The 27974-nt window shown below is 42.0% G+C and overlaps 1 protein-coding gene across 5 annotated transcripts in view; it reads left to right on the top strand.

Annotated features, from left to right (window-relative positions):
• Positions 1-27974, top strand: part of SPIDR (scaffold protein involved in DNA repair) — a 335489-nt gene that overhangs the window by 127214 nt on the left and 180301 nt on the right. For all 5 annotated transcript variants that reach the window (XM_073331247.2, XM_073331245.2, XM_073331244.2 and 2 more), the window contains one exon: positions 6233-6452. In XM_073331247.2, coding sequence (XP_073187348.1) covers positions 6233-6452 — 220 coding nt within the window. The remainder of the gene's footprint in view (positions 1-6232; positions 6453-27974) is intronic.

Raw genomic sequence — 27974 nt, 5'->3', positions numbered from 1 at the left:
CTCTTCTGAAGAGATGTGTAAATTCTTTCCCAAGACTGTCTATGCTGTTTTGTCCTGAGAAACTTACTCTGCCTCATCTTCCCTGGGACTGAATGAGCTGCAGTGTAATTTAGGGCACCTACAGCTTCTGTTAGCCTCAGTAGTGGTGGGGAGCAAACAGGACCCATAGTTTTCACTTTCACTCTCCAAGCCTCCTTTGGAGCCCAATTAAATGGCTTTTTTATTTAATCTTTGCAAGTAATTATCATACATTTGAACTGTCCCTTGCGTTTCTACATAATTTATAATTCATCTGTTTACGGTTTTATGGGAGACTGCTTATTTCATGTAACAGCTTTGACCTCAATGGGCTTTGAGTCAGAACCTAATACTTGAAGAATAAATAAGTTGCATTTTTAAAGAGTCAATATTAATGAGCTCTTTGTATATTGTTTATTAAATAGACTCTTTAATAGTCCACCACTGAAGATACTGTATCATTCTTATTTTTGCTGAATTGCAGCTTTTCTGGCAGACTGTATTTAACAGCCCTGGTCTCACAGATTATAGAGACAGATGTAAAATATAAACTGGATAGATAGTTTTACTCAATAGTCCTCTTCATTCAGCTCAGACAAAAAATAGAGAAAAGCTTGTAGTTCCAAGAATTTCACAAACAGTTTTTAAAAAATTATAGTCCTGTATTCGTCCCCTGTATGACACGGACAATTTGGAAAAACACTATTTTTGAGTTTTCAAGAAGATTCCTGCAGATGGCAGAATCAAAGTTTTAATTGAGTAGGTAAAATAGTAAGTCTGTTTAATTAGCTCTAGTCACATCTTATCTATATACATATTTAATAATTGACCAATTAGCATAGCATCTATTTTATATTTTGTCCTCAGTATAATCCCTCTACATGATACAGTTTCATAGTTATTGCTTCAACGTATTCAGTCCATATAGTCAGCATAAGCACAGACTCCATGAGTGCTCCAGAAAAAAAATAGTGGGTGCTCAGCACCCACTGGTGGACCCCTCCTCGCATCTACCCCTCAGTGCCTCCAGCTGGTGGCAGGCCCCACCAATCAGCTCCCCCCTCCCCATCGCCTCCTGCCTGCCGTGGATCAGCTATTCAGTGGCATGCAGGAGGCGCTGGGGGTAAGGGGAGGAGCGGGAGCAGAAAGAGGCAGGGGAGAGCGCAGAATGGGGCGGGAAGAGCAGGGGCAGGGCTGGGCAAGGTCAGGGGAACTTCTCCAGATGCCAGGGAGTGGAAGGGGTGGGACCAGCCACTTCTGCCTGCAGGGACATTGCTCTGCAGCATAGTGGGTTGGCAGCTGCCTGAGAGAGCCTGGCTGGGGAGGCGGTTTCTGCTCCCCATCTGGGCTTGGGTGACAGGGACTGGGGGTGAGCAAGTCTGAGACCCCCTCCCCCAGCACATTTCTGGCTCACTCAGCCGAGCCTGGGCAGGCTATCTCGGGCAGCTGCTGGGCTGCAGAGCATTAGAAGAGGCTCCCCTCTCCTCCCCTCCCAAGCTCCTTCATACCAGGGAGAGTGCCAGAACATGCTGGGGGCCAGGTGCAGAGGGAGGACAGAGTGTCCCCTGCTGCACGTAACATGTCTGGGAGAGCGTGGTGGCCCTCGGCTGGGTGGGGGGTGTTGGCTGGAGGGGCGCATGTGACCTCCCCTTTAGATCGTGCCCTCCCCCCACCATATGGGGAGGCACCAGTTGTCTATGGGGTGCCCTCAGAGGACGAGGCAGAATGGGACGGGAAGAGGCGGAGCTGGGGAAGGGATAGAGTGGGGGCATGGCCTGGGGGCAGGGGTTAAGTACCCTCCAGGAAATCAGGAAGACAGCACCTATGGTAGTCAGGATTCCTGCATACCATTAAAGTATTTTTCTTGTTGTTAACATAAATGGTTGGTTAGTTCTAAGAAACCTACCTCCTTGTTATGCAGAATTGCTACCAACATACCTCTAAGCTTGCTTTCCCTAGGTACTGCATCACTGAATGCAAAAACATAATTCTGCCTTGGCAGTGGAATACAGTAGAATGAGGTCTTCAGAAGTTTGACAAGAATTTCCATAGATTATCCGAAGTAGAAAGGAAAACACTGCAAGTAACATCCTCAAGCAAACAAAACAAACAACCAAGCTTGAAGCTGTCAAAATTACAGCTGTCCAGTCCACCTCCTCGCCCGTACACACACCCTCGATGCGCAAGCAGACACATTTGATGATTTAATTGGCGTAAAAATCCAAGAGCCAAATGAATTAAACATTAAAGCTGCATTCTGTACTTTCCCATTTCATCTTTTGCCAGCAATCCAGGCTGCTTCTCCTGGTTTTTGAGAGAGCATTCTGTCAACAGGAGTAAGAGCACAGTTTCTGAGTAAATGTAACTATCTGTATGGATATAAATAATCAAATAGGTTGTGGTTCTGTATACTTTGTATTTCTGCCATGTGCAAGGCTTAATTGGGATCCTGAAGTAGCTGGTTACACATTTCTTTTGGTGAGGAAATGTTCTTCTTTGTACAATATTAACTCTGTCTTGTGTCAATTTTCAGACTGAAGAACAACCTGAGAATAGTGGGAATGGGGTTTCTCTTGTCTTTTCTAGGGTTTCATATAAAGTTAAGAATTAATTTGAGAATATTTTGGTATTTTCAAATCTGGCTCATTTTCATGTATATTATTAAAAAACAGAACCCAGTGTGTTTCACCTTGTCAGATCATCATCTTGTCCTACAGAAATTTTCTGAACTTACTGCTGGATCAGCTGACCTAATTATATGCTGCATAGTCAAAATGGCAAAACTTCGTTTATTAGGGCTGGATATTTCAAATGCTAGATTGGCCTCACTAGTTCTTCTTTTTTTTTTAATTTGAAAAAAAAAGTTTGATTATAATTTTTGTGTGTGTTTGAAGTTAATTTGAGTGACTCAAATGGTTTTTAGAATACATGAATATTAAAATTGTGGGGTAGGTCTAGTGAAGGAAACATCCAATTACTTTAAAGGCAGGGAATTTTTGTGGTGGGAAAATCTGTTTATGAATACCACATGGTTTAGAGTTAGCTGAGAACCACAACAAGCATTCAAGTATAATTCACGAAAGTGTGAATATTCTCAAGATAGTTCATGAGAGCGTGAATATTCTAAAGTTTGTTTTTAGGCTCTGAAAACCTGCCCAGACTTTGGCATCATAGGTTTATTGGAAGCTTGTGCATAAGCAGAACTTAACTGTTTTAGATAACTCTTGAGGTTAGATTTTAACCTAACAATGTGTCCTGAGAGGCGGAGAAAGACGTGTAATAATAATAGAATAAAATCCAGTTCTTGAATAGCACTTTTTATCAGTAGATCTCAAAATGCTTTACAAAAGAGGAAAATGAGGCATTATGAGCTGAAGTGGCTTGCCCAAGATCATCCAACAGGCCGAGCTGGGAACAGAACTCAGGTCTCCTGGGTAGAACCGATGAGAAATTCTGGCAGAATGTTTTCCATCAGAAAACGCTGATTTGTTGAAAGCAAAATGTTTCATTGAAATCTGCTGCTTTTGATAAAAACTTGTTTTGAAATGAAAATTGAAACAAAGTGTTTTGATAAGGTTGAAAAGTCCCATTTCAGGGTTTTTGGACATTTTTAGATCTCTACACAAATGCAAGGAGTGTGGGGAATAAACAGGAAGCACTGGAAGTATTAGTACATAACTAAGTTATGATTTAAAGTCTCATGACTGGAATATTGGTATAGAGGTGTATAGCTTGTTCAGAAAGTACAGGCGGAAAAAAGAGGGAGGAGGATTGCATTACACATAAAGGATATATATATATAATTGTTAGGAGATGTAGAAGAAGGTGGGAGGCAGACCAGTTGAGAGTCTCTGGATAAAGATAAAAGTGCTAACAATAGGGGTGCTGTCATGGGAGAAGTCTATTATAGACCACCAAAGCAGGAAAATGGAAGAGAAGGTAGATGAGGCATTTCTGAAACAAATAACAGAAATATCCACAACGCAGGACCTGATAGTAATGGGGGACTTTAACCCAGACGTATGTTGGGAAAGTGGTAGAGCAAAACACAACATTTCCAGTCAGTTCTTGGAATGTATCAGGACAATTGTTTGTTCCAGAAAGTAGAGGAAGTAACCGGGGGATAGTCATTTTAGACTTGATTCTGACCAACAGAGAGTAATTGTTAGCAAATCTGAAGGTGAAAGGCAATTTGGGTGATTGTGATCATGAAAAGATAGATTTCGTGATTTGAAGGAAAGGAAGGCGTAAGGGCAGCAGAATAAGGATAATGGGCTTTAACAAACTCAGAGAACTGGTAGGTAAGGTCCAATGGGAGGAAAATCTAGGGGAAAAAGGAGTTCAGGAGAGCCGGCAGTTCCTAAGGGAGACAATATTAAGGGCACAACTGCAAGGAAGGATAGGAAGACTAGTAAGAAGCCAATATGGCTCCATCAGGAGCTCTTTAATGACCTGGAAATCAAAAAGGAGTCCTACAAAAAGTGGAAACAAGGTCAAATTGATGGAGTACAAAAGAACAGCGCAAGTATGTAGGGAAAAAATCATAAAAGCTAAGTCACGAAATGAGTTGCACCTAGAAGGGCCATAAACAGCAAGAAGAGGTTCTTGAAGTACATTAGGAGTAAGAGAAAAATGAGGGAAAGTGTATGTCCTTTACTTAGTGGGGAAGGAGAGCTAATAACTGATAACATCTAGAAAGCTGAGGTGCTTCACTAAAAAGACTAATGATCACCAGATACTCAACACAATTAATATTGACAACTAAGGGGAAGGAATGCAAGCCAAACTAGAGAGAGAACAGGTTAAAAGAATATTTAGATAAGTTACATCTAACTTAGAAGTTCATCCTAGGTTACGTAAGGAACTAGCTGAAGCAGTTATCTTTGAAAATTCCTGGAGGACTGGAGAGGTTCCAGAAGACTGGAGAAGGACGAACATAGTACCTATCTTTAAAAAGGGGAACAACAAGGACCTGGGGAACTATAGACCAGTCAGCCTAACTTCAATACCCAGAAAGATACTGGAGCAAATTATTAAACAATCAATTACCTGGAGGATAATAAGGTTATAACGAGTAGTCAGCATGGATTTGTTGAGTACAAATCATGTCAAAACAACTTAATTTCCATTTTTGATCAATTAACTGACCTAATGGATCGGAGGGAAGCAGTAGTGATATATCTGGATTTTAGTGAGGTTTTTGACACAGTTCCCCATGACATACTCATAAGCAAACAAGGGAAATGTGGTTTAGTTGTATTTACTATAGGTGGGTGCTCAACTGGTTGAAAGACTGTACTCAAAGCGTAGTTATCAATGGTGTACTGTCAAGTTGGGAGAGTATATTTACTGTGGTCCTGCAGAGGTCAGTTTTGGGTCTGGTACTATGTAATATTTTCATTAATGATTTGGAAAATGGGTTAGAGTGTGTGCTTATAAAATCTGCAGATGACCCCAAGCTGGGAGGGGTTGCAAGCACTTTGGAGGCCTGGAGTAGTCTGCAAAATGACCTTGACAAATTGAAAAATTGGTCTGAATTAACAAGATTAAATTCAATAAAGACAGGTGTCCTTAGGAAGGTAAAATCAAATTCACAAATACAAAATGGGGCATAAGTGGCTAGATGTTAGTACTGCTGAAAAGGATCTGGGGGTTATAGTGGATCACAAACTGAAGATGAGTCATCAATGTAATGCAGCTGCAAAAAAAGACTAATATGAACAGGAGTGTTGTATGTAATACATGGATGGTAAATGTCCTGCTTTACTTGGCACTGGTGAGGTCCCAGCTAGAGTACTACATCCAGTTCTTGGCACGACACTGTTTCTTCTGTATACACCTTGGGTGGCTCTTCTCCCCACCACCCAAGGTGTATACAAACTGCTTCAAAAATAGTGTTGTTTTTTTTAAATGGTGTATGGTACTGTCCTCAGTATTTGGAATACATAGAGAGACTTTAATGCTTTGTTCAGTTCATGACATCTATATAGAATATGTTTTGTGATGATGTGGTGTTTAAGAAAGCAGGTTCGTAGCCTGGTGTTGTATTATTTCACTTTGGTTGTTTAACACGTCCAAGCAGTTTTGACTGCTTTGTCAAAAGAAATGAGAGGAGTCTGACAGTGGGATGTGAATCTGTGTGCCACTACTCTGGTCTGTAGGACTCGTCTTCCTAACTTTTTATTTTGTTTTTGTCACTTTGCTTACTTTCCAGGAGGCAAATCCGGTGTATTAATTGTGAAGATCTTAGAGGTACAAGAGGAATGCGCTATGCAAGTTGCTCTCTGCCAGCAGTTGGGACCGCTGTCTGCTGACAGCTCCTCTGAAGAGGTTGTCGTTGAGTCTGAGCCCAGAGTCAAAGTTCTCTTTACAAAGGAAACAGCAGCTCAACTCAAGGGAGGCCCACAGGATATTGTCCACATCTATCCTCCCTGGTAAGTACAATACGTTGGTTGCACCAGCCGTAGTGTTAAAAGATAAGGTATTTTTATCAGACCATTCATCACATTATTACAGAAAAGGCTCCAGAGAGTCAGGCCTTGTGTCTCTGGTGGCTTGTGAGAATTTTTGACAGACACATTAATGTAATGCTAGGTTAGGTAACAAGGAAATATAATACCTGCTTGTGTTGCTGTGGGCTTTGATTTTGTTTTTCATTTAATATTTTCATGTTTAAGATTCATTAAAAACTGTTTACAATGATAATACCAATTAAATACATTTTCTGGTGGGGTAAAGTGAATCAGAAATATTCCTGTGTTGTCTTTAGTTTGGGCATATCCCTGTTGGTGGAAAAGTCTATTCTAACTGTGCAGTACTCAGCAGATACTCCATGGAAGGATAGTGTGTCTGAAAAAAGTAAAATAAATCACTCACTACTTATCAGTAAGACTACAGTAAATGGCTGGTTATCATTTTCACGGCTAACTCTATTCCACTCCACAAACTCAACTGTAGCACGCATTGTTAACTTTCTCTGGAACTTGTCAAAATATAACTTTGGCTGAACTGTTTAACTTTTCTGGACTGAGGGCAGCATAAGATGACTATATTTTTAGAGTGAAGGATTGGTTGTAGCGTGTAGGCGTTGTGGCATTGGGTCAGCAGTTTGGAGACTTTTTAGGGTAGGGCTGTTGCTCTTCTCCCCACCAGCCAAGGTCTATACAAACTGAAAAATAGAAAACTTTTTTTCTGCTAATATCTTTCTCATAGTCATCTCAGGTGTTATCCCAAACAGCAGTAGGTAAAAGTATCTGCGTCACCTCTTCCCACCGGGCATCCTTGCCCCTGCCGCACCTCAGGGGGTAGGGATAAGAGGTCCCAGGAGGGCTGTTAGGAAGTTTTGGGGCTTGCTCCCACTCACTGCCTTCACAGTGCACGCTGCCCAGGTGCCTTTGCACACACAGCCCCAGGGAGAGCAGGGGTGGAGGAGGGGCCGGGAGCGGCAGGGCTCCCAGTTCAGCATGGTTGGGGGTGGGATGACCTGCAACATCCTGGCGGTCAAAGCCACTTCGTGCCTGTCAACTTTGCTCCCTGCTCCAGGCAAGCTCCGTGCAGCAGCAGCAAGGAGGAGCCGGAGCTTCTGTCGCAAGAGGAACAGGAACAGGGAGCGGGTTTGACCAGGCAGTAATGGTGCTTCCAGCCACTGTGCTGCTGCCTGCAGCACCGCTCCTCTTCTGCCAGGAACTCTGGGATATATCCAGAGGTCTTCTGGGACCCAAGTCAAGCTGGGACTGCGTGCACACGAGAAATCAATAGGCTTTGGACCCCAGGTTCCAGCTTAACACTGACTTGGACCCTCCAGCCCTGCAGAGTCCTGGGATGCAAGGGGGGGTCAGGTACCAGCACTTGAAGAAGAAATGGCAGTTACTTACAGGTAACTGGAAGTTCTTTTCAATTTGTGGTCTGTATCTGTATTCCACTACTTGCCCTCCATTCCCTCTGCTCCGTACCTCTCTGGATTTGCGTTAGGAGGAATTGGAGAGGTGTCGGCCTGCACTGCCTCTTCTGCCCTCAGGAGCACAAGGAGATCTGCGCATGTGTGGGCCAATGGAAAATGCTTGCTAGAATTTCTGGACTCAGGCACATGGTGCACATGTGTACCCACATGTGGAATACAGATAAGGACCACACAGCTTGAAGAACTTCTAGTTTACAGGTATGTAATCTCTATTTATGCATAGTCTCTTGGAACCCAACACAGAAAAAAGCACATCTTTTGCAAGCTCCTTAAGCACTGAGCAATCACTGAACCCCCACAGGGTTCTTCATATTGGCAAAAGATCATCTTATGAAGTCAGAATATTTATGCATGGGGCATTTCAGAATTGTTAGAGGTGCTCTCATAATTTCTGTTGTTGTAAAGGCTTATTTTTAAAGACTGGTGGATAGTGGCAAAATTCCGTGATATCTGATCTGCAGTCCCATTTTACATCATTTTGGTGGTGTTTTGATGCCAAATTGTCTTCCTTCCTCACTCAGCCAAATGTTAAATGAAGTTGGCCTGGATGTTGTTAAAGTAAACCATTTTTCTTGTTTTTAAAAAAGGTTATAATTTGGAAGTCGTAATTTTACATAAATTTGAAACTTGCCTTGTATTTAGTGGATGTTTCCTCCACTACACTAAAAAAATAGTGCAGGAGTGCGGGTTATTTGGTTAAACTGTTATTTAAGAGTAATAAAATATCCTCCACTACCTTTGGATTGAATAAACATTTTTATAATTTGAAGGAGGAAAAAACATGAGGTAAAAACATGTTCATAGGTCTCTTCTAAAGGTAATGGGACAAATCTATCCCTGATGTAAATCCATTGAAGTCAATGGAGTTACTCCGTGGATTAATTTGACCCAATATGTTATGAACTGAATATTTTTTGTTACTGTGTTATAATATATATGGCTAGTAACGTTAGAAAAGGTAAAACAAACAGTGATTTTTTTTTCAAGCTTAGAATAGGGTACTCGACTTTAAAAATAAATATCACAGTTTAAAGTGTTGGACCAAGACTTTAGATGATCCTTTTAAGTAGGGAACACAATCATATACAGTAGATAAAATGAAGCTTTGAATAGTGTAAGATTCACTTCTATAACGTTAATAAATGATTCCATCACATCAGCGTTATGATTCAGCATTCCAGACACCACTAGTTAGAAAACAGGAATCAATAGGACTGTGGATGTGGACAGAAGTACGTACGAGTCTATAATGAGTGTAATTTGTCATAATGAAATACAGCTGTGGCCTTTAAAGAAAAACTGGCAGAACTTCATTTTCTAAAATAAAGCTATTTAACATGTGAACAGGTGAAAAAAGCATCTGAAAACACCAAAACACTGTTTAAATAGAACTTCTATTTTTAAAATGAGCTTATTTACACATTTATTTTATCTTTAACATCAATCAGAAACAAAGGAAACTGAATAAGAAAATAGGATGTTAAAATGAGGTTGAGGTTTGACCTATATCAACAAAGAAAGTCATGGCAAAGGCCGCCACCTCATCCTTAAATCACCCAGATATACTTGGAACACATGGCACAGTATGTAAGTTCATCCACTCTTTTGAGGTGCTTGCAGTGTAATGCAGAATGGGGTGAGTTCATAGAATCATAGAATATCAGAGTTGGAAGGGACCTCAGGAGGTCATCTAGTCCAACCCCCTGCTCAAAGCAGGACCAATCCCCAACTAAATCATCCCAGCCAGGGCTTTGTCAAGCCTGACCTTAAAAACTTCTAAGGAAGGAGAGTCCACCACCTCCCTAGGTAACACATTCCAGTGTTTCACCACCCTCCTAGTGAAAAAGTTTTTCCTAATATCCAACCTAAACCTTCCCCACTGCAACTTGAGACCATTACTCCTCATTCTGTCATCTGCTACCACTGAGAACAATCTAGATCCATCCTCTTTGGAACCCCCTTTCAGGTAGTTGAAAGCAGCAATCAAATCCCCCCTCATTCTTCTCTTCTGCAGACTAAACAATCCCAGTTCCCTCAGCCTCTCCTCATAAGTCATGTGTTCCAGTCCCCTAATCATTTTTGTTGCCCTCCGCTGGACTCTTTCCAATTTTTCCACATCCTTCTTGAAGTGTGGGGCCCAAAACTGGACACAGTACTCCAGATGAGTTAAGAGAGGACTGCTTCTGTTGGTGTAAGTTAAATCTGTAGGGCAACATTTTCAAATATGTTCTTCAAATTACTCTCTAGAGTTTTGCACTGAATCTTTGTGCACACAGATTGATCACCTGAGCATGTGAATAAGGTCATTAGACACACCAGTGCTGATTTGTGCATGCGCAAAACTTACATGCATAATTTAGGAGCCAGTGTTTAAAGAATTTACTCTTCACATTATCTACAGTTTCAGAGGATGAGTTTGTATGTGGACATTTGTTGAGCACAAATCACAACTTGACATAAAAAGACAAAAATGTTGCATAAGCAAATGGGTCCTGCAGGAAACATGCATGCATATTTTTGGAAGCAGTGTTTGGATTTGTCCCTAAACACTTTTTTGTACAGAATCCTGTGTTACTGTAACATTAAGACAAATACTAATTTTAGTTCTGTGACAAAAAATATTCCTTATTCACACGAACAGTCTTTTTATGAGTAGTCCCACTGACTCAATGGAACTTCATGTGTGAAAGAGAATGTGTAAGATCGGGCACTAATTGCTTTATACATTGGATCAGTTTTTTTCACCTAGTTAATGTTTCATACATTGTGTTAAACTTAAAATGTGTATTTACAATCCTCACTGAAGGGAATTTATTTTACTGAGAATTACCACCATCTGCAGGGAAACAAAACCTTACAAGGCAGATGTGATCAGTCTTTGTTCCCTTGGCACTGGTCAGCAGGGAGAAGCGAGTGAAGAGGAGCACAGAAATTAGTCCGGTTTCAGAGTAATAGCCGTGTTAGTCTGTATTCGCAAAAAGAAAAGGAGTACTTGTGGCACCTTAGAGTCCGTTGCCAATGATGAAAATTTAAATGAATACTTACTAGAAACCTTGTCTTACAGAATCTCCATCACACGTGGGTTCTCCTTTTCTTGATGGCTACCAGGGGCAATTCAGTTTTTTTGTCATTAAACTCTGGATTATAAGCCGTGCCTTCTACTTCCTGCTAAAAGTTCTGCCTGCAACAGTAAAAGCTACTTTTGCCGATTCAGGTAGAAGTTTTTGGAGTAGGGAACTAAGAGGCACACTGAACATTAATTGTAGTTGTTAGTTTGTCCTGTATATTACGAATTTCTGAAGTTCCAACCATAAACAAAAAGGATTTTCTCTGGAGATGACTCACAGGAAATGTCTCATTTACCTGAAGTGTCACAGTTGACTTGTTCTAAACAGGCATAAAAAACAGAAGTTGTCTAATTTGTAAGATGTCTCAATCCTGAGATTGAAGGAGGCTTTTGTCAATTCTGGTTTTAGCCCAAAAACCCTTGCATGTTCAGAGTATTGGATGTAGGAGGCATCTGGTAGGGAGACAATAGCCAATGTTTGGTTTTTGGTGGTGGAGCCAATGCAGCATGTAGGGAAGGCATCAATCTTAATAAAACTTGGCAAGAAGAGTGATCCCAAAGTGTTCCCCCAACTTGGATTTCATAGTTGCAGTAAGTTCAAATATACCTGCTGCTTCCTGAACATAAGTTTGAAGGGGCAAATACAGTTCTAACTTCACTTTTCCTGTTTCCTTTTGTTAGACAGGAGGAAGATGTTTTGCCCATGTCACTGTTTTCTGGACAATGAGGCTTTTTAAAAAAATGCTATCATAAAATACCTCAGCCTGTTTGATAATGATAAAGTAGCAGCTTGGGCTTGCTCTGTTAATGAAACACAGGAACAGTGTGTTCCTCAGTTTGGTGCTGTCTAACTGGAAAAGAACTCTATCATTTGCATTCTGCTGTTACTCATAAACTTTTTTTTTTTAAATCATAAAAAAAATAAGGAAGAAATATGTTTTGCAAAACTTCAGTTCCCTTACGTGTTCCACTGATAAAGGCAAGTTCTCTGAATCAGAGGTTGATCAGTCAGACCAGGATCAACAAGAGAGAGTGTTTTCCTTCAGAGCCCTTTGATACAATGTGTACATTTAAAAACATTATCAATATAATAGATATTCAACCAGACAAAGAGGAGGAGAAGAAATCAACAGGCAAATCCCCACTATCAAAAAGGGAGTGAGCACTGTCTTTACATTCTTCCTTTGAAGATATTATAATAGCAGTGTGAGAATCCTGATAAGGGAAAGGAGGCTCAACCAGCAGATAAAATTCTACAAAAGTTCCAAAGCCAGCATGGTGACTATTTCTAAAGTAGATATGGCAGTAGCCTCAAAGCCAAAGATATGATCTTACCATCTGTAGGTGATTACTTTTCAAGATCATGCAGTTAGGAAAATTGAAGCTACCTTAAGGAGAAACTGAAACAGCTGCAGCCTTCTGAAAAGCATTTTTATCCCCAATATATTTTGTTAAAACAGCCTGTTTTATATTGTTATATATTGTCTCCTGTTATATTGACTTAAAAAGAAACCTTAAAAATACTGTCCTTAAAAATAGAATGATTTTTTCCATCTATTCTCAGGCCTGGTCTATACTACAAAGTTAAGTCCCCATAAGCCACCTTGCGTAGACCTAGTTGTGCATGTGTGTATGCCTACATTTATCTCCCACTGATATAAACTCTCAGTTATGCCGACATAGTGACACCACCACCCCCCAAGTGGCATTGAGTCATGGTCAATTTACTGAGGTTGACACAGCGCAGATGTAGATGCTCTGTTACCGATGTTGACACGAACAGTCCTCTAGCACCTCTTCCACAATGCCTGAAACTGACCACTCTGGTCACAGTTGTGAACTCCACAATCCAGGGTTTACACAAACCGGAAGACCTCTCCCCCTTTAAAGCCCTGCAGATTATTCAGATGATTTTTCCTAATTGTCCAGATTGGCAAGCACACCAAGCAGCTCTCCACAGTTATGTGCAACTGTCCAGCTGACCGTGCTGGCTACACAATCCAGACACACATCGTCTTGGAGTAGACAGGAGCTACTGGATCTCCTGGGCCTGTGGGGAGAAGAGGCTGTACAAGCACAGCTACGGACCAGCCATAGAAATGTGAACATATACGAGCAAATTGCATGGGGGGCTGCAGGAGAAGGACTATGATGAGGATCAGCAGCCGTGCTGTGTGAAAACAAAGGAACTGAGACAGGTATACTAGAACGCCAGGGAGGCCAACAGTTGATCCACTGTTGAGCCGCAGACCTGCTGCTTTTACTAAGAGCTGCATGCCACAATTGGCGGAGACCCCACCACCACCTTGCACACCACCATGGATACCTCTGAGGAGGCAGTCACAGGCCCCTGGTGTAAACAGCGAGGCTGAATAGGAGGAAGAGAATGGGGCACATGTGAGCTAGGACCCGTTTGAGCATCCACCACAGTTCAGTCAGTTCTGGCAGTCGAGCATGGGCAAGCCCAATGCAGGCAAAGGAGCCTTGGGTAAGTGTGTTAGTTTCCTATTACCGTGATGGCATCCCCAATTTAGCAGGACACAGCTATCGACTTTTCATTTATTTACTCGTACTATAAGAGTTAGCTGTAGAACAAAGAGAGAACATAAGAATGGCCATACTGGATCAGACCAAAGGTCTGTCTAGCCCAGTATTCTGTCTTCTGACAGTGGCCAATGCCAGGTGCCCCAGAGGGAATGAACAGAACAGATAATCAAATGATCCATTCCCTGTCACCCATTCCCAGTTTCTGGCAAACAGAAGCTAGGGACACCATCCTTGCCCATAGATGGACCTGTCCTCCATGAACTTATCTAGTTGTTTTTTGAATCCTGTTATAGTCTTGGCCTTCACAACATCCTCTGGCAAGGAGTTCCACAGGTTGACTGTTGTGTGAAGAAATATTTCCTTTTGTTTGTTCTAAACCTGCTGCATATTAATTTCATTGGTGACTCCTAGTTCTTGTATTAGGAGAAGGAGTAAATAACACCTCCTTATTTACTTTCTCCACACCAGTCATAATTTTATAGACCTCTATCATGTCTCCCCCTTAGTCATGTCTTTTCCAAGCTGAAAAGTCCCAATCTTATTAATCTCTCCTCATATGGAAGCCGATCCATACCCCTAATAATTTTTAATGCCCTTTTCTGAACCTTTTCCAATTCCAATATATCTTTTTTGAGATGGGACGACCACATCTGCCCGCAGTATTCAAGATGTGGGCATACCATGGATTTATATAGATGCAATATAATATTTTCTGTCTTATCTATCCCTTTCTTAATGATTCACAACATTCTGTTTGCTTTTTTGACTGCTGCTGCACATTGATTGGATGTTTTCATAGACTCAGTTCTCCACAATGACTCAGTTCTCTTTTTTGAGTGGTAACAACTAATGTAGACCCATCATTTTAAATGTATAGTTGGGATTATGCTTTCCAGTGTGCATTACTTTGCATTTATCAACACTGAATTACATCTGCCATTTTGTTGCCCAGTCACCCAGTTTTGTGAGATCCTTTTGTAGCTCTTCGCAGTCTGCCTGGGACCTAACTATCTTGAGTAGTTTTGTATCATTTGCAAATTTTGGCACCTCACTGTTTACCCCTTTTTCCAGATAATTTATGGATATGTTGAATAGGACTGATCCCAGTACAGACTCCTGGGGGACACCACTATTTACCTCTCTCCATTCAGAAAACTGACCATTTATTCCTACCCTTTGTTTCCTATCTTTTAACCGGTTACCAATCCATGAGAAGACCTTCCCTCTTATCCTATGACTGCTTCCTTTGCTTAAGAGCCTTTGGTGAGGGACCTTGTCAAAGGCTTTCTGAAAATCTAAGTACACTATATTCACTGGATCCCCCTTGTCCACATGCTTGTTGACCCCCTCAAAGAATTCTAATAGATTGGTGAGGCATGATTTTCCTTTACAAAAACCATGTTGACTCTTCCCCCAACAAATTATGTTCATCTATGTGTCTGACAATTTTGTTCTTTACTGTAGTTTCAACCAGTTTACCTGGTACTGAAGTCAGGTTTACTGGCCTGTAATTGCCGGGATCACCTCTGGAGCCCTTTTTCAAAATTTGTGTCACATTAGCTATCCTCCGGTCATTTTGTACAGAAGCTGATTTAAATGATAGGTTACAAACTACAGTTAATAGTTCTGCAATTTCTCGTTTGAGTTCCTTCAGAACTCTTGGGTGAATACCATCTGGTCCTGGTGACTTATTACCATTTAATTTATCAGTTTGTTCCAAAACCTCTTCTAATGACATCTCAATCTGGGACAATTCCTCAGATTTGTCACCTAAAAAAAGCTCAGGTTTGGGAATCTCCCTCACATGCTCAGCCGTGAAGACCATTGCAAAGAATTAATTTAGTTTCTCTGTAGTGGCCTTATCGTTCTTGAGTGTTCCTTTAGCATCTCAGTTGTCCATTGGCCCCACTGGTTGTTTAGCAGGCTTCCTGCTTCTGATGTACTTTCAAAAAGTAATAATTTTTTTTTGTCTTTGGCTAGTTATTCTTTAAATTCTTTGAGGTAGAGTCATTATCTGCTTTTCATTTTCCTGTACAGTTAGGCAGGGGGTCATCTGGAACAATTTGTTTATGTACACAGGGATGTCCCTTAAGCCCTCCTGAGAGCTTGACAAAACTTTGGAGGCACTCTGCAGTCCTCTCTCGAAGGTTTTTAGGAATGGCAGCCTTATTTCTTCTTCTGCCTCAGGACACTTTCCAATGCCACTTTGGCAGGTACCATTACAGTACACAGGCTAGCAGCATATGGACCCTGGCAGCTTTGGGACATCAGATGAAGCTGTGCCTTTTGCGTCTTTGTTACCATCAGGAGTGAGATATCAGCTAAAATCACTACTGCTGTGGAAAATGGTGGCAGTATTCAGTGCTATTGCTCTATACTCTTTGTTTTATGCAACTGAGCATATCTCTCACCCCTGGCACGCCATATTCACCATGGTTGGTGCTGTGAGTGTTACTGTGCACAAGCACTCCGAAGCAGAAGTGTCAGTAAGCCTCTCTTCTTTACAACTTCAGGGGAGCAAGGGAAGGGAGTTTTGAATCATAACTTTCACTTTCCATTGTGACTGCACTGACACTGCTACCTCTGTGTGTTTATCTGTAGCGGCCTTAAGGGGTTCCCCCTCCACACCTGCGGAATGCCTGAGCTAGCTAAGCAAGAGAAAGAAGAGGACTTGGAATGACATTTTCAATTAGAATCCTGCAAGCCAGTGCTGCATCAGACCACGAACGGAGAGCCTGGAGGACAAATATTGCAGATTTATGGAGAAGGATAGAAGACAGGCCCAGGAGTCAGAGAGGGAGATGCACCAGGACGTAATGGGGCTTTTGCAGCAGCAAACACAGAGGCTTCAGACTCTTGTGGACCCACAGATTCAATAATCCCGAGTTCACCTCCTTTGCAGTCCATGGAGAACAGCAGTATAGCATCTCCCTACAACCCCCGGCCAACATTTCCCATAGCATCACGGACCGCATCCCTACTCTTACCACTCCACACCAGGGGATGTCAAGGAGAACCACAGCTTAACATACATTGACCTATGAGAGCCACGGTTGACATACGTGTAGCTGAAATGCGCATGAATGTGCCTTCCCCTTTTTTAAGCAAAATGGGTGGCGGTATTGAAAGTATCTACTTACTTGTGATTGTACACAAGATTGTACACTTTGACAACTCACAGGATCAGTGACAAACATAGTATATATAATCATAAATGTGCAGCAAGCAATACAAAAATAATAGATGTGTTGTCGATGTTATTCTTACATGTGTACCAAGCACCACATAATTCCCAAAGGTCCCCCAAACTGCATGATAAGGTAGAGCATGGTATACCACAACACATTATTGTGGCTCACTGTTAGTGCTCTTTCAAAGCCTCCCTGCACTGTATACTTCTGTGTTGAGCTCTTCTGACAGCCTTTGTATCTGACTGTTCAAACTCAGCAGACAACCACTCCACCTCTGCCATCCACCCTAGCAGCAACTTTTCCCTCATTGCTTCACAGATATTATTAAGGACACAGCTGGCAGCTATAACCATTGGGATATTTTTCTCACTGAGATCCAGTCTTGTCAGTACACAACACCAGCACCCCTTCAATCTACCAAAACCTCTATCATTCTGCACCTGCTGAGTCGGTAGTTGAATCTTTCCTTTGTGCTGTGGAGGTGGCTGATGTATGGCTTCATGAGCAAGGGGTAGGCTTGGTCCCTCAGGATCATTGTTGGCATCTATTGCTTCACCTCAGTTTGGGAATGCCATATCTGCAAATCCATCCATTATGTCCTGCACATTGCCTGGAGTCTCACTCCTGTGTAGCAGGAGACGATTAATGGCCCTACACACTTGCATGACAATAGCCCCACGGTAGATTTTCCAAAATGATTTTGCATTGACTGGTAGCAATCTGGTGTTGCAAGTTTCCACATTGCAATCACCACCTGCTTTTCCACCATCAGTGCAGCTCCCATTTTGGTGTCCATGCTCTGGAGGGCTGGGGCTGGCTTGGCACACAGATCCAGAAATGTGTCCTTTCATATCCAAAAGTTCTGCAGCCCCTGCTTGTCATGGCAAACCTGCATTATCATGCAATCTTACCAGTTAGTGCTCATTTTTCAGGCTGAGAGAAACAAGCACTCCACCGGTTGCAGCTGCTCCACAAATGCTACGAACAGTCTTGAATTGGTTCTCAGTTTGTTCTGTCTGACCTCCTGGAAATTGTCATGTTCCCAGGGGCTGCTCTTGTGGCTCTGCAGATACTGGAGGATCATGTGTCCTTTGCTTGCAGTACTCATGACAATTGTGCAGAGCTGTGCAGGCTCCAAGCTTCTGTCACAGATGGCAGACAGCAGTGAGTCCCATATGGGTATCGGGGATTTTCCAAATAGGTATGAAAATTGTGGGCTAGAGAGTGCATTACGGCGTGGAGAAAGTTACATAATGGGAACTTGACCCCGTGCTCCCAGTCACTCCCCCATAACTTGTTTTTGCCCTACCAGGCATTGCCAAAATTTCCCAAAAGACAGTGTGCTGGATGGTGGTAAGCGCCATGCTGGGATACCTACTCATGGTGCACTGCACTCTGCATTGACACAAGCACTCCTGCTGAGTATGCAGAGTACTAATGCAAGGCACCAAGTATGCATCAATGTGCACAAGTGATATACTAACTGCAGCAAGCGGCTTCGTGCCAACACAACTTGCATCAGCAAAAGTTTGTAGTTTGAACGTGACTTCAGAAAGCTATCTGTAGCAAATGTGGCTTCTCTTTCATATCCATTTTGAGAGAGTAATACTAAGGATTTACCCATTTTAAAAAATGCAAAGATAAATCAGTTGTCACACCTCAGAGGAGATTCTTAGCATGTTTTGGTTTGGATTCTATAGATGAAAAAGAAAAAAAACTATGGCATAAACCTGCTATCTGTACAGCCATGCAAATATATCATAAAAAAACTAAACATATAGTCATCGGTATTATTTGTGTCCTTTCATCCAAGATGTAAAAGATCAAAATAATTCAAATCCTTTTTAGCCAGACTGATAAATAATATAGTTATATTAGGCTTATGCATAGGTAGGCCAGATAATATCAGAACAGAGTTAAGAAGGACTTGTGGGTTAAAGATCTTTGACTTCAAGAAAACATTCTGTAGATTCTACCTGTTCCTCAGATCATCTAATTGTCACAGCCGGTTGAAGCAATAGACCTCTGCAAATGCAAATTTCAGATGAAAGATCTCTCTATAGCAGTCATTGTCACTTGATCCAATTATTTTCAAGGAAATGAACAAATTCAGTTTTTTAACCTCCAAACTGATGTATCGTAGAAAATAATGCATGCAAGAGAGGATATCCCTGTAAATTACAGGACAAGAAGTCACCCTATGTGGAAATGCTACACTTTCAAGAGAAGAGAGCAATAGGATGTGTGAGGAGAGGTTGAGAAGAGTGGAGTGGACGGCGATGAGAAGATGCAGGACCAATTGCAGGGGGAGGCGGGGGCGAGGGGGGTAGGAGTGCCATTTGACCTGGACCTCAAGCTCAAAGGGGGCCTCAAATTTAGACACTTGTCAATGTTTTGACATTTGATAAGTTTTGCAGCTTGGTTTTATGGGAAGTACAAAGCAGTTCTGCTTGAGCATAATTCAAACTGTATTTTCTCCAGCTGTGGAAACCACACACTAAACCTTGTAGGTGTTGTCGGTGCTGAATCATGCAAGGAGGCAATTACGTACTTTGGAACTGTTCGCAAATGTACAGTCTCTTCAGTAGCAGTCCACAAAGGTGGGAAAATCTGAAGCAATATCTTCCTGTTTCACTGCATGGGATGTCCGAAACTAGATGGTCTGCATGGATTGATGGTGTTCAACCAGTTGCGCAGCATTTGAATTCAGTGAGAAAGGCTTTAAATGAACCTGAATCTCTCAATCTCACTGCATAGGCTTGAACTGAACTTCAGTCTATTCAGAAGCACATGTCCAAATTTGAATGCATTCTGATGTAATCTTTCTGGATGAAGCTACTTACAATGATCCACCAAACTAATCTGGTAATCGAAGCATGCAGTGCTACACTTGATGTTGAGAGGGATAACATTGAAAGTCTTATCAATGACATTGAACCGATTTGTGAACAATGGGATGTGATCCTGGCTGAGTCCAAATTAGTAGCACAGAATATTGGCATTTCATCTGAGTTCTCCATCAGTCGCAACTTACCTACTGAATCCGATGCCGAGCAGCATTATAGGGTCAATGTCTTCCTTGTCATCACTGACTCTCTTCAGTTAGGTCTTACACATCAATATGAGTCACTGTGGCTAATTTGTACCCTTTTTGGGTTTCTTTGGCAGTGCAACAGATTGAATAATGAAGATCTACTTTCTGCAGCTGAACAATTTCAGCAACAGTACAACAAAGAAATCTCAAAAGATCTCCGTGATGAGGTCATCTTCCTCAAATGAATATATTCCACGAACTTTAAATTGGATTGCAAGCCAAAGGAATTGCTTCAAGAAATACTCGAACCTGGACTCTCTGGCGTGTTTTCTAATATCACAATTGCACTGCGTATTTTTGTCAGTTTGCCTGCATCAGTGGCTTCACGTGAACGCACTTTCAATGTGTTGAGGCAGGTGAAGAACTATCACTGTTCAACTATGGGACAAGAGTGTTTGAATGGGCTCGCCATGCTTAATATCAGCTGTGACATTGCATGAAAGCTAGATTTTTCATCAATAATTAGTGCATTTGCACAGAAAAAGGCTAGAAAAGCATTTGTTAAATTAAAAATATTCAAATTGTCTCACTCTTTTTTTGGTGCCTTATTTTGTTTTCATGTCTCTTTTTTTTTCTTTTTTTAAATTATGTCTAGGGAGCTTCAAAAGCTGGAAATGCAATGGGCCTCTCTGGACCTCTGAGAGGACCTGAGAAGATGAGACAGCCATGCTTGTTGCAGGCATGTGGAATGGGGAGTTCAGAGGTCTGTAGAAAATGAAAGACAAGGTTTTGTGGAATATAGGAGTTTTGAGACATAACCATCCAGATGTGGGACAGTAACTCTACAGTACTCACCAGCAACTACACACCACACCACAGAAACCAATCCCTTACCCAGGAACCAATCCCTGTAGCAAACCTTGTTGCCTACTCTGCCCCATATCTACTCTAGCGACACTATCAGAGGACCCAACCACATCAGCCACACCATCAGAGGCTCATTCACCTACACATCTACTAATGTTATATATGCCATCATGTGCCAGCAATGCCACTCTGCCATGTACATTGGCCAAACCAGATAGTCCCTATGCAAAAGAATACATGGACACAAATTGGACATCAGGAATGGTGACATACAAAAACTAGTAGGAGAACACTTCAGTCTTCCTGGACATTCTATAACAGATTTAAATGTAGCTATACTTGAAGAAAAAAACTTCAGAAACAGACTTCAAAGAGAAACAGCAGAACTAAAATTCATTCACAAATTTAACACCATTAATTTGGGACTGGGAGTGGCTGGCTCATTACAAAAGCAGCTTTGCCTCTCCTGGAATTGACACCTCCTCATCTATTTTTGGGAGTGGACTACAGCCACCCTGATCGAATGGCCCTGTCAACACTGGTTCTCCACTTGTGAGGTAGCTCCCTTCTCTTCATGTGTCAGTATAATAATGCCTGCATCTGTAATCTTCACTCCATGCATCTGATGAAGTGGGTTCTAGCCCATGATGGCTTATGCCCAAATAAATCTGTTAGTCTTTAAGGTGCCACCGAACTCCTTGTTGGTTTTGTGGATACAGACTAACATAGCTACCCCCTGATACTTGTACAGTACTTAAGAGCGATGATTAGCCAAGACATTCCGCTTCATTCTAGCAGTGCTTATAGCTATGTAGAAGATTAAAATGATATGATCTTTGTTACAAAATTCTATAGTTATCAGTCCAGGTTTCAGTTGAGTTGGAGAGGTTGGGGATGTCCCAGTAAAGGATCTGTCTGTGAGGCAATAGCCTGGGCCTTTGGTAGTGATTTTTTAAAAAAAATTACTTTAATGTGAAAGGGCAGTCTCCAACAACCATTGTTTTTATATTTATCTGCTTGGAATAGTTAGATGCTGGCTCAGTGATCTACTGGCATTATATAATCTCTCCCAAACTGGGTGTCTCAAACCTAATTGTATGCTTCCAGGCCAGTAGAAGCTATGAGTAGAGTGGAAGCAGTCTGCTGAGATCCTGGCTGGAGGAAGTACCATGTATTGTTAAGTTATATTGCTGAGTTCTAGTGGGAATCAGTTCAACATGGGACATTTCAATGTTAATAAGAAAGGAAGGGTATATAAGAGGAGAACCCCAATACATATAAAGGGCATGACTTTTTATACTGTTATTTAACACCAGCTATAGCATAAGAACGTGCAAGAATGGCCATACTGGGTCAGACCAAAGGTCCAGCTAATCCAAATCCTGTCTTCCAACAGTGGCCAGTGCCAGGTTCCTGAGAAGGAATGAACAGAACAGGTAATCATCAAGTGATCTATCCCCTCTCGCCCATTCCCAGCTTCTGGCAAACAGAGGCTAGGGATACCACCCTTGTCCATCCTGGATAATAGCCATTGATGGACCTGTCCTCCATGAATTTATCTAGTTATTTTTTGAACCCTGTTACAGTCTTGGCCTTCACAACATCCTCTGTCAAAGAGTTCCACAGGTTGACTATGCGTTGTATGAAGAAACACTTCCTTTTGTTTGTTTTAAACCTGCTGCCTATTAATTTCATTTGATGACCTCTAGTTCTTGTGTTATGAGAAGGAATAAATAGCACTTCCTTATTTACTTTCTCCACACCAGTCATGATTTTATAGACCTCTATCATATCTCCTCTTAGTTGTCTCTTTTCCGAGCTTGACATCTCTTTCTTGCTTCTGTGTTTGTGGGCACAGTTCATTTCAGTTAGACAGCTAAATATTTGACTGTGGTATTTAGATATCCACAATATATTAATTGAATTTGTATGTAACTGTGCCCACAATCTTAGGTGCAAGAAAAAAAAAGGTCAGCTTTTAAATATCTGTACTAAATTGTCAAAGAAGCTGTTTTAATTTTGTCCTCTTAAGGTCTTGGGGTAAGAGGAAGAAAGTAGTTACGTCCACAGTTTTAACTGATATGTCTCATTAAAATATGGTATCATGGTACTGTGTAAATGTTATTCATGCTTAAATATACAGTACAGTCTCAATCTGTTTATTGAGGGAGAAAAACATTTTGTCACAATGAAAATTTCTTATTTAATAATCCTGCAGAAAAGATGCTCTAAATCTTAAAATTTAATAATGTGTACCATTCTATTAAAATAAAAGCTCTGTACTCAAAACTTTCCAGCACGTACAAGTGAGGAAATTCCAAGCATTCTGCTGTGACAGATACTGTTAGTGGGAAGTTGTCCACTGACGTCAAAACAGAGAATGGCAAACAGCTTTGTTCATGTCATATAAAAATGCATAGTCTTGGATAAACTCTGCGTTAGTAACAGAGCTATCAATGATATATGGGCAGCTTCACATGCATTCCCATGTGCATTCAATTCAATTCTACATTCCAGATTTTATTTAATGAGCAACTGATGGAGCCAAGACCTGGCACTGCACAAAATACCATAGCCTATTTTGTCCAGTCCTGAAGGAAAAACAAGATGAACAAATTCAGATTTAACACAGGATTATTACAAAGTTGTGACTTTTATTTCTCCATTAATAATTCTGAAAAACACATTTGGGATGTGTAAAATGATGGTTAATTTGTAAAAAGAGTTTGTGCCAAAATTCCTGCAGTAGTTTAACCACTAAAAAACCAGTTTCGATTAATGTGAGTGATATGTATGTAAAGCATGCAGAATTATCAGGATGCATCTCATCTTTTTTTGTATTTACATTTAAAAAAAAAGTTATTTCCTTGAGTTGTGTTGTCTAAACAGCATTGCTATATCATTTTTTTTGGTAATGTAATGCATTTCTTCAGGTTCATTGTGGAGAGACAATTTTAGGGTTAAGTCATGTCCCCTTGATGGAGTTGGTGGGGAGTGTAGTGTAGTGAGGTGTTGTACAGTTAAGTATACATTTGTGCAAAGAGATTTGTGCATGCAATTATTCATGCCCCTGGACTTATCAAGCTCTTCATATAAATGGGAGTTTTGCAGGGTACGCCTCTTTGTTTGTGCAATTCTGTACTGGCAAGGAGATGGATTAAATCAGGGTTTCCCTATTTCCCTTCCAGACAAAGACATGTTTTCTTGGACCCCTCCCCCAAAATTTCTTATTTTAACCATAGGGAGGCAAAATTTAATAACCGTAGCCATATCATAACAAATACAGTTATAAAAAAGAGAATCAGAAAGTAAACTTGGTAAACTTTGCTGCCCAAAATGAATCCTCAGTAATTTTCTTTTGCCGATGCCTTTAACGTTTCCGGAAAATATGCACTTCTGCTCTTAATTTGAAGAGTCTACTCACTTCTGCTTCTAGCTTTTGTGTTGTGCCACAGTTTTAAAGACATTTTTAGCAACAAGAGCTTGGTGGTATATAAGGGAGTGAAATTGCAAAGTATTAGGTGCAGGGTTAGGCATCTGTTTGACCACGCATATATTCTTACCAGCCGTTGACTTGGCACCATCTATTCAGATGGCAATACACGACTCCCATTGAATGTGGAAGTCTTTGCCAGCTTCTTGAAATATCTTGAATAAACATTCTCCTATTTTCTGTCCTGGCACAGCTTTACAAATGAATAAGTCTCTTTCAAGTATCAGAGGGGTAGCCATGTTAGTCTGGATCTGTAAAAGCGGCAAAGAGTCCTTATAGACATGAGCAGCTAACGTGGATAGTGTTGGAGCATAAGCATCTGACGAAGTGGGTATTCACCCACGGAAGCTTATGCTCCAGTTTGTCTCTTAGTCTATAAGGTGCCACAAGTCTTTTTCAATAGAACAATCAGAATATACAATAGCCATAAATACGAAGTGGTGCAGCCCCAGAAATATTGGTTGAATCATAAGGCTGAGTTGTAAAGTAGTCATTTAGCCTAAATTTTTAAAGCAATTGGCCTTGGACTTCCTTGGCCACATCACTAATGTGGCACATAAGATTGTTGTTCAACAGATGCACTGTTTTCACTTTTCTTTAAGCTCTATAATTTCTTAAACCGTATTTTTCAAGGCTTCAAGTTTTCTCTTCTTTAAAAAAAGCCCTCAGGTTCATCTATTCATAATAGATGTTTGTTTCTAAGTGTAACAATGACTTGAAGAGCCAGATCTTCAGAATATACTGTGGTACAGAATCACTCTAAAACAGCACCTGGTATATGTTGTATGTTTGTGTTTTCATTTATCTTCCTGAACCATAATCAGAATAACTTCCAATGTCCTTCTCAGAAATGGATGAAGGTCTTCATCCCAGACTTGCATGACGATGTGATCCCACCACTCAGTGCTTGTTTCCCAAGCACAAAAGCGGTGTTCAACAGTAGTGAGCATGTCCGTGAATGCCACAAGCAAACTCGTGTCATATGCGTTACGCAAGTTGATGTCGTTGGAGTCCTCACTGTCACTTTGGATCATAAGGAATAACTCGACTGCCAAATGTGACATGCTAGTGAGACTCGTCAGTATACTCCTCAGCAGTTCGGGCTCCATTCCCGCAGAATGAAAGGGAAAACAGAGTGTGCAGTACAAAAAAAGTTGAAAGATGGTGCCAAAGGTGGATGGAAGCACAGGGATTGCTGGGATGTGAACCGATGCATCACGGGGCATTGAGACAGACCCAGAATGCCCTGCACCCTCTGCCCCCTTCCCACAAGCCACAGCGCCAGAATGGGAAGAGATGCTCTGTGGGATAGCTGCCCATAATGCACCACTCCCAATGCCGCTGCAAGTGCCACAAATGTGGCCGCACCAGTGCGCCTGCGGCTATCAGTGTGGACAGACTGCAGCGCTTACCCTGCTGTGCTCTCCGAAGGCTGGTTTAACTCAAAGTGCTCTACATCTGCAAGTGGAGCCATGCCCTCAGAGCCAACTGAGCTGGAACACTGAATGAATGATGCATGCAGTGAGGTTCTGTGAGTCTCAGCAAGGTCCTCAGGCCTTAGTGATTATAGAAGATGCTTCTGGTAATCCCATTTCATGACTTTGTCATAAATAACATTATAATAGGATTTATACTATTTTACAGAAGGTAAATATAAGAGCACCTGCACGGGCATAGGCTTAATACCATTTTATTAGCAGGAGCTGTAGTAGCCTGCTAAGCCCCCACACTGTACTAAACTGTGCTGGATCACTAATTGGGCTTCACACGTTACAAAAATATGATGGCCTTAAAGAGGCACACTTCTATTGGACTTACGTTTTATATTCATTTTTTAATTAACGAGAATTAGAATTTTGTAAAATGTCACCTTTTTTTTATTATCTCTGGGGCAACCCTTCAACCCCACATATCTTCTCCTTTGCAACCTTTCGTGGGGGGGTGGTGGGTGGGATTGGAATTTACAGTTTGCAAAACTTTTCATTAGACAACCTGTTAATAATAATGGTCAAGTTTATTACAGTAGTACCCAAGGGACAGTCAAGAATGGGGTCCCATTGTGTCTGGCACAGAGTAACAGTCTGGTCCTGCCCCAAAGAGCTTGCAGTCTAAATAGACGAACAGGGTGGAAGAAGGGGTATAACCTAAGCAGAGTGAACAATATGATGGCAACAAATTTCATGTTAATTCCATGATTTTGTGTGTGAGAGTTTGTGAGTGTGTGTGTGAGAGAGAGATTGATTTAGGGTATGTCTACACTACGGAATAAGGTCGAATTTATAGAAATCGGTTTTATATATTCGAGTGTGTGTGTCCCCACAGAAAATGCTCTAAGTGCATTAAGTGCATTAACTCGGCGGAGCGCTTCCACAGTACCGAGGCTAGAGTCGACTTCCGGAGCGTTGCACTGTGGGTAGCTATCCCACAGTTCCCGCAGTCTCCGCTGCCCATTGGAATTCTGGGTTGAGATCCCAATGCCTGATGGGGCTAAAACATTGTCGCGGGTGGTTCTGGGTACATATCGTCAGGCCCCCGTTCCCTCCCTCCCTCCGTGAAAGCAAGGGCAGACAATCATTTCGCGCCTTTTTTCCTGAGTTACCTGTGCAGACGCCATGGCACGGCAAGCATGGAGCCCGCTCAGGTAACCGTCACCCTATGTCTCCTGGGTGCTGGCAGACGCGGTACGGCATTGCTACACAGTAGCAGCAACCCCTTGCCTTGTGGCAGCAGACGGTACAGTACGACTGGTAGCTGTCATCGTCATGTCCGAGGTGCTCCTGGCCACGTCGGCTGGGAGCGCCTGGGCAGACATGGGCTCAGGGACTAAATTTGGAGTGACTTGACCAGGTCATTCTCTTTAGTCCTGCAGTCAGTCCTATTGAACCGTCTTATGGTGAGCGGGCAGGCGATACGGACTGCTAGCAGTCGTACTGTACCATCTTCTGCCGAGCAGCCATGAGATGTGGATGGCATGCAGTCCTTCTGCACCGTCTGCTGCCAGCCAAAGATGTAAAAGATAGATGGAGTGGATCAAAACAAGAAATAGACCAGATTTGTTTTGTACTCATTTGCTTCCCCCACTCCCCTGTCTAGGGGACTCATTCTTCTAGGTCACACTGCAGTCACTCACAGAGAAGGTGCAGCAAGGTAAATCTAGCCATGTATCAATCAGAGGCCAGGCTAACCTTCTTGTTCCAATAAGGACAATAACTTAGGTGCACCATTTCTTATTGGAACCCTCCGTGAAGTCCTGCCTGAAATACTCCTTGATGTAAAGCCACCCCCTTTGTTGATTTTAGCTCCCTGAAGCCAACCCTGTAAGCCGTGTCGTCAGTCGCCCCTCCCTCCGTCAGAGCAACGGCAGACAATCGTTCCGCGCCTTTTTTCTGTGCGGACGCCATACCAAGGCAAGCAGGGAGGCCGCTCAGCTCACTTTGGCAATTAGGAGTACATTAAACACCACACGCATTATCCAGCACTATATGCAGCACCAGAACCTGGCAAAGCGATACCGGGCGAGGAGGCGACGTCAGCGCGGTCACGTGAGTGATCAGGACATGGACACAGATTTCTGTGAAAGCATGAGCCCTGCCAATGCATGCATCATGGTGCTAATGGGGCAGGTTCATGCTGTGGAACGCCGATTCTGGGCTCGGGAAACAAGCACAGACTGGTGGGACCGCATAGTGTTGCAGGTCTGGGACGATTCCCAGTGGCTGCGAAACTTTCGCGTGCGTAAGGGCACTTTCATGGAACTTTGTGACTTGCTTTCCCCTGCCCTGAGGCGCATGAATACC

This window comes from Lepidochelys kempii, chromosome 2, assembly GCF_965140285.1.
Source record: "Lepidochelys kempii isolate rLepKem1 chromosome 2, rLepKem1.hap1, whole genome shotgun sequence".
NCBI lineage: Eukaryota > Metazoa > Chordata > Testudines > Cheloniidae > Lepidochelys > Lepidochelys kempii.
The sequence above is the reverse complement of the archived record's forward strand: the minus strand, read 5'-3'. Positions and strand labels throughout refer to the sequence as shown.